The sequence below is a fragment of the Palaemon carinicauda genome, chromosome 42 (genome assembly GCF_036898095.1).
Source record: "Palaemon carinicauda isolate YSFRI2023 chromosome 42, ASM3689809v2, whole genome shotgun sequence".
In the NCBI taxonomy this organism is placed as follows: Eukaryota; Metazoa; Arthropoda; class Malacostraca; order Decapoda; family Palaemonidae; genus Palaemon; species Palaemon carinicauda.
Window position 1 is genome coordinate 33716269 of NC_090766.1, and position 7854 is coordinate 33724122.

A 7854-nucleotide genomic window follows, 5' to 3' on the forward strand; every position below is an offset into this window, starting at 1 on the left:
GGTCTCCACCCTCCTGTCTTTTTGGCCACCAGAAAGAGACGGTTGTAGAAGCCCGGGGATTGATGGTCCCGGACTATAACTACTGCCTTCTTCTGTAACAGGAGCGACACCTCCTGGTGCAACGCTAGCCTCTTGTCCTTTTCCTTGTAGTTGGGAGAGAGGTTGATGGGAGAAGTGGTCAGAGGGGGTTTGCGGCAGAATGGTATCCTGTAACCCTCCCTTAGCCACCTGACAGACTGGGCGTCTGCACCTCTCCTTTCCCAAGCTTGCCAGAAGGTCTTGAGTCTGGCTCCTACTGCTGTCTGGAGAGGAGGAGAGTCAGTATTTGCCTTTTGAAGTCTTGGGACCTTTCCTAGACCTGCTCCTGGAAGAGTCTGGACGGGAGCTTCCTCGGCTGGGGGCTCTGCCACGAAAGGGCGGAATAAACCTTGTAGCAGGAGTATCAGCCACTGGGGTGCGGTAAGTCCTGGGAGCTGAGGGAGCAACCTTAGTCTTACGAGCTGAAGAGGCCACAAGATCATGAGTGTCCTTCTGAATCAGGGCCGCAGACAAATCCTTGATAAGCTCTTCGGGAAACAAGAACTTAGAAAGCGGAGCAAAAAGGAGTTGAGACCTTTGACAAGGTGTGATGCTGGAAGAAAGAAAAGTGCAAAGTTGCTCCCTTTTCTTAAGAACTCCTGACACAAACATTGAAGCAAGCTCGCCAGACCCATCCCGAATAGCTTTATCCATGCAGGACATTAAAAGCATGGCCGAGTCCTTGTCCGCAGGGGAGGTCTTCTTGCTCAGGGCCCCCAGGCACCAGTCTAGAAAATTGAACATCTCAAAGGCACGAAATACACCCTTTAGGAAGTGGTCTAAATCGGAGAAGGTCCAGCAAACCTTAGAGCGCCTCATTGCTGATCTACGAGGAGAGTCGACCAAACTTGAGAAGTCAGCCTGGGCAGAGGCAGGGACTCCCAAGCCTGGTTCCTCTCCTGTGGCATACCATACACCCGCCTTAGAAGTGAGCTTAGTAGGTGGGAACATAAAGGAAGTCTTCCCTAGTTGCTGTTTAGACTGCAACCACTCCCCTAATATTCTTAAAGCTCTCTTAGATGACCTAGCAAATACGAGCTTAGTATAAGTTGACTTAACAGGTTGCATGCCCAGCGAAAACTCAGATGGAGGAGAGCGGGGGGTAGCAGAAACAAAATGGTCCGGGTATACCTCTCTGAAAAGAGCCAGGACCTTACGAAAGTCAATGGGTGGAGGAGAAGACTTGGGTTCTTCCACGTCTGATGAGGGATCCAGGTGCGCAGCTTCCTCCTCAGAAACCTCATCACCAGAGTGTAGCGAAGTGAGAGGTAATGTAACAGCGGTATGCTGAACAGCAGAATCTGAACAAGCGGGTGCATAAACGCTTGTGGTTTCATCCTCAAGTCTCTGTTGCTGAGTTAAAACCTGAGGTTCAGGCTGCAAAGACTGGTCAAGAAGAGTAGAGGAAGGTAGGCGCATGGGTTGAAGTGGCTGACTCCTAGCATGAGTTTCTTGACTCAAGTGTTGCGCTTGCTGTAAGGGTTGCGGATGCGCAGTAGCAAGTTCCTGAGGAACGAGTTGAGGTTCCTGAGGTGTGAGCTGTGAGAGCTGAGGTAGCGGCTGCGCAGAACGCAGTTCTTGTCTCGCGAGTTGAGGTTCCTGAGGTGCTAGCTTAAGGAGTTGAGGCTCTCGCCTTGAGGAGGGTTGAGGTCGCTGCAGCGAGTGCTGAGGTGGCTGCCTCATGGATGGAAGAGGTTGTCGTACCTCAAGAGATTGTTGCCTCGCTGGTGGAACCGCAAGCGGAAGCGGAGGAAGTAAGGCATAAGACTCCTGCTCCCATTGCTGAGGTTGCCTTAAGGAAGGCGGAGGTTGCTGCACACCGCTGGTAACTGGCAACTCAGTACGCGGTAAGGTATCCTGAGGAACCTCAACATCGTACGCCTGGCAGACTGGACTGCGGTGAGGCGGAGCGATCGCAGGAGGAGGTGTAACCTTCTCAGCCTGACACTCACGCATTAAGACCGCAAGCTGTGACTGCATGGACTGCAGCAAAGACATCTTGGGGTCGACAGACGCTAAGGTCTGCTGAGGCAAAGCCTTAACAGAAGATGAGGTCTGTTGCGGCATCACCTTACCTCTCTTAGGAGGTGTGCAGTCACCTGATGACTGCGGAGAGTCAGAGCTAATCCAATGACTGCAACCAGGTTGTAGAGCTCTTGAGGTCTGGACTTTGCGTTTGAGAGGTCTTGAGACCTGAGTCCAGCGTTTTCTCCCTGACATTTCTTCTGCAGACGAGTAAAAGACGGGCTCAATCGTCTGCGGGTGGGAGTGACGGTCTCTGTAAGACACGCCCGCAACCACCGAGGATACTTCTGTGCGCCGATCAAGGCCTGCCGAACCCTTTTGCCCTTCGACATTGCTTCTCCCCTGGGCTTGGGAGCTTGCAAGAGGTCCCGGACTGGGAGGACGACTGGCACGCACAGAAGTACCCTCACGCACCACACTGACACTGACACTAGCACTTGGCACCGCACTGACACTAGCACTTGGCACAGCACTGGCACTATCACCTCCCACTGCACTTTTGACCTTAAGTTCTTTGACTTCTGCCATAAGAGACTTATGGTCACTAACCACCGATTCCACTTTGTCACCTAAAGCCTGAATGGCACGCAAAACATCGGACATATCAGGTTGAGCACAAATAGAAGGTTCGGGGGTAGCCACTACAGGGGGAGGAAAAGGTTGAGGATCATGAGGTGAGGAAAAAAGTGAAGAGCGAGAAGAACTCCTCCTAACTCTCTCTCTCTCTAACTTGGTTGAATATTTCAGGAATCGAACAAATTCAAGTTCCGAAAGTCCGGCGCATTCCTCACATCGATCTTCCAACTGACAGGGTCTTTCCCTACAGTCAGAAAAGCGGTGTGAGGATTAACCGAGGCCTTCGGAACACGCCTATTACAAGACCTACATCGTCTATGGGGTGGGGCTTGTGAAAGGTCAGACATCTTGAATCAAAGAGTTAGTCAAGGGGGATTCCAAATCAAGCAAAAAGATCGTTAACCATTAATCAAAACCAAATAAAAGCTATCTAAGCTAATTAGTAAAGTTTCCAGTATAGCGAAAGCTGAAATCTTAGAGAAATACTTCATCAAACCGTGAACAATACTCCAAAATCATAAGCGTATCCCAGAATGTCTTGCCGGAAGCACGACAGAGGAAAAAGTGAGGTGGTGTCAACAAGAAGTACTGCAGTACCTGGCCACAGGTGGCGCTGGTGAGTACACCCCCTTCTAGTATAGTGATAGCTGGCGTATCCCTCCCGTAGAACTCTGTCGGGCAACGGAGTTGACAGCTACATGATTATCGGGTAAGTTTAATATTGAAAATACGGTATTATTACAGTTTCAACCATTATGGGAAATCTATTTTATATTAATATTTTTCCCGAGTAAAGAAAGTCTTTTGTAGTATTTCTGTATAATATTATCTGTCGCAAATGCCTAGTTCTTTATATATCGACGATCAAACTCACGCTACTCATGTCTTCCTCCCAGATTTCTTCTAAGTCTGTTGTTATTGTTGACTGTCTTGTTTTTGCTCAAATGAGCCCTGTAACCACTATAATCCGCAGACAAACTAGTCCACTATGAAGTCTTACCCGTTTGGCCAATCACAGCGCCTATCCACTATGACGTCTTACAGGTTTGGCCAATCACAGCGCGACAATACATTATCTTCCCAGGCATTTCATTTCGTTCTTAGACATGGAGGCCAAAGCAAGCACGTCATCTCATGTTGCACAAGAAGTTGAAATTCCATCTTCTTGTCCTGACTGTTTCCTAACTTACAATGAATTTGTTGTAATTCATTCGGGGAATATTGAAAAACTAGTAGATTTGTGCCAGAGACACAATTTAATTTTACAAAATAAAAATTGTCCTGCATGTCAGGGAACCTTCGCAACGGCTTCACGTTTTCCTCAAAGCAGCAGCACATCTTTATGAACCAACAGTTTAAGGTAAGCTTCATTAATTTATAGAGTATATTAATATGGTGATAGTATAACGATGTATACAGCAGTACCATCACTTTGGATTTGGTTTGATGGATGTGTTAGGGAGTGGCCGTAAGGGGGGGTCGCAGGGGCTAGGCCTAGGTAGGGGTACAGGGCCCTAGGTTAGGTGGTTGTATTAGGTTCGGTAGTGCCCCGAAAATCACTGTGGCTTTAAGGGGGGGTCGCAGGGGGGGTGGTGGAAGGATAAGTATTCATTTATTGCAAATATCATTTAACGCCCCCCCCCCCCACCCAAAACCCCAGTTCCGACCTGGTGTCCCCCATAATTGTTGGGATGAAGTAGGGTCTTTCTGCATTACAACATATGAAACAAAAACAATAAAAACACAGTTACAAACATTGATTTTTCTGGAAAAACTTGTTGTTTTAACTCCAATTACATAGTAAATATCTAAATCGGATGGTTTGCGGTCAAAATAACATTAAATCCGTTGGAACTACACTATTTCTGATGCAACAAATATATTCTTATTCCAGTTTCCCCATAATGGTTGAAACTGTAATTTTACCAAAAATACTTTTTTTCCATAGAAAAGGGTCCGTTCTCTTATAAGGAAATCCCGAAAAAGTACATTATGTACCGTACAGTAGAGGCCAGTGGCCTGCCTTCACTTACCTCTTGCATGGCCCTTTTGATATAAGATTCAGGAAGATTCGATGACTTTTTAGTCATATCTGCAATACAACGCGCTAAACTTGTCACTCGAGGCATTTTTACAAATAAATTGTTGAAGTTGTTGGCTGTTGCAGCAATATCTTAACCCAGACTTAAGGTGACGTAGTTGTAGTAGTAGTTAATAATTGATCATTCTCTAGAACGGGTCACTTTTTCTGCCTAGTTTACTTGCTTTTGGTTGTTCAATTTTGTTCCACCCTTTTCAGTTATTTTATTTTCTGTCCTGGTTTTCATTTCTCCTTTTCATAACCTAGAAAAAGTCATGAATGTTTTAAGAAATTATACTAAACTTCATTATACATGCACAACTAACCTATTTACGATAATTTCAGAGGAATATATAATTACTTAGTGATTTGGGAATCAAGGTCCAAATATCCCATTAGCTGACTGGCTACGTTTATGTTGATTGCACATTATTCAGAAATTCACACCATACTATGCTGTTTTATAAGGCCAGTCTAGTTTGTAATCACACGAGAAACCCATTGCACGGTTGGTTTTAATTTTTCCCCTGCATCTCATAAGACCAGAGGAAGACACCAATGTTTTTATTTCCTCAGCTAAAAACTTTTCTCATTGGTTACATCATAGTCTATAGTAAATCAATGACAGATGGCCCATTGCGTTTCTTATTTATGTCTGATTCCGTCAAGAAGTCATTTTTTATGAATAAATACATATCACTATTGGTTACGCGCCTACAACCATACTATAAGTAAATCACAATAATTGAACTTTGGAATACTACAAACTATAGATCATATTTAATTTACAACAAATTAGAGATGGATTAACTATGTAAGGTTAAGAAGTAAAGCATCGCTCGCAATACCATTCCCAAAGCCTGGTCACAGCTGATGCATGTAAATACAACAACAACAATAATAATAAAAGATTATATGTAATAATGATATATTAATAGTGACCCACACCAGCCACATCAATATGCCGCTTCACAGAACAATGGAATAATGTTTATTTGAGAACGAAGCAAGTCACGGTAAAGCAGGGGCGATTTGAGTAGCAGTTAATCACGACGATTGCCGGAGACTTGGTGGCCATTGGTTACAGGCGTATGGGCCCTTACTGAGCTAGACAAAATTCAGATTTCAGCCAATTACACCTTGGAAGATACAGTATCCTATAAGAATGATATCCTATCATGTCGTCATATCACAACATTGATTGACTATAATTTTTTACTTTACTTTTACTTTTAGGGGTTTGTTTCTCGCCCTCCATCAGACACTAAGAGTCTGTTCGGGCGGGCCTTGGTGTGTGAAAATAATCTCTTTCCAGTTAATATTTTGCTCTGTGTCTTTTCAGTTATTCGCTAGCATTTGTATTCAGGCTTAATAGTTTTCAGATTAATATTATAACACTTTCCAAAGAGATAAGTCTTCAGGTTTTTCTCGAAAGCTGCCACATTTTTGTTATTCTTGACATCAAGTGGAAGGTCGTTGAAGAGTCTCGGTGAAGCATAATAAAACGTTCTTCCTCCTATTGCATGATTCACACTAATTTCGAATAGTCTATATGGGTCATCAGCATGTTTCTAACTCTTACAGGAGAGCTAGTAGCTTGAGAGGTAGGGGACCAAGCAATCACGAAGATATTTAGGCTTATCACTTGTAGGTGCTTTGTGAGTCAACAAACAAATTTTAAATTCAGTTCTAGCCTTAACAGGTAACCAATGTAGATCGATCAATGCAGGAGTTATTCTCTCCAATAGTTTAATGCCTTTTATTAGTCTAGCCGCTCGGTTTTGCACATTTTGAAGCTTTCTTAGTAGTGTATTGGGCAATTTACAGTACAGAGAATTGCAATAATCAAACCTTGATATTACATGACTCATCATTAAAATTTTTGTACTGCCGTCTGTTAAATATTTTCTAATAAATGCTATGTTTCTCAGGTGATAGTTAAACACTTTCACTGTGTTCACTATTTGATCCATCATTGACAAATTACAATCTAACAGTACACCCAAATTTTTCACAGCATGCACAATCCTAACATCAGCGTTACCAATTTTTATACTTTGAAATAACTGGTAATTCTTCAAAGCCATCTATGTGCCAAAAAAAAAGCATACATTCTGTTTTATCATCATTCAATTTAATCTTTTTCCTCTACATCCATGTTTTCATTTCAGTCATTATCTCATCATTTTTTTTTTCTTTGTATCTTGTGTTATTGGAATTGAAGGGTAGAACTGAGTATCATCTGCATATAGTTTAAAGCCCACTTTTTGTTTTTTCAAGATGTGTAATAGCTCGAGAGTATATATGTTGAACAAGATAGGGCCCAGAACACTACCCTGTGGTACACCTTTCATAAGAATTCTCTCATTGGATCGGTTTCCAGAAACTTCTACAATAGTCTTCCTGTTCGTTAAGTAGCTTCGAAAAAAATCCAGTGCTTCCTCAGTCACTCCAATGGACTTTAAGTCGTTAAGTAAGTACTCGTGCACAACAGTATCGAAAGCAGCACTAAGATCTAACATAATCAAAATTCCACACTTTCCCTCATCAAGAAGACCTATCATATCACTCATTATTGAGCATAAGGTAGTTTCTGTAGAGTGATTAGCTCTGTAGGCCGATTGATTTTCCGGGAATACCTCTAACTCATCAATATGCGCCCATAATTGCTCACTTATGATTTTTTTTTTTTAATAAGCTTCGACATGTAGGATAAATTTGAAATGGGCCTATATGAATTTAGTTCGTTTACATCAGCTTTTCCTTTGTAAATTGGTTTGATCAACGCAGTTTTTTCACAGCTAGGAAAATAGGATTGTGATATACTTTGGTTAATTATATTCAGATAAATATTATATACAACTTGCTTGGTTGGAGCTTCACTTATCGAACTGTTTGGGAAAGGGTCGTTTCCACAATATGTATTCTTCATCTCTCTCATAACCATTAACAAGTCGCTCATATTTATTTCCTTAAATTTTTTTTTAACTTCTTACCCTCCTTTACTGGCATAACTGACTATCCTTCTAACTGATTTTGGGGGAAACCTCTATAAATTTTATAATTTTTTTTTCATTGAAGAATATAGCAAATTT

General features: G+C 42.6%; 1 protein-coding gene across 1 annotated transcript in view; it reads right to left on the reverse strand.

Annotated features, from left to right (window-relative positions):
* The window catches only part of mRpL24 (mitochondrial ribosomal protein L24), a 198975-nt gene extending 194016 nt beyond the window's left edge, over window positions 1–4959 (reverse strand). Inside the window, exon 1 of the mRNA XM_068365405.1 lies at window positions 4713–4959. Within this exon, the coding sequence (XP_068221506.1) occupies window positions 4713–4808 (96 nt within the window). The 5' untranslated portion in view covers window positions 4809–4959. The remainder of the gene's footprint in view (window positions 1–4712) is intronic.
* Between the last annotated feature and the right edge of the window lie 2895 nt (window positions 4960–7854).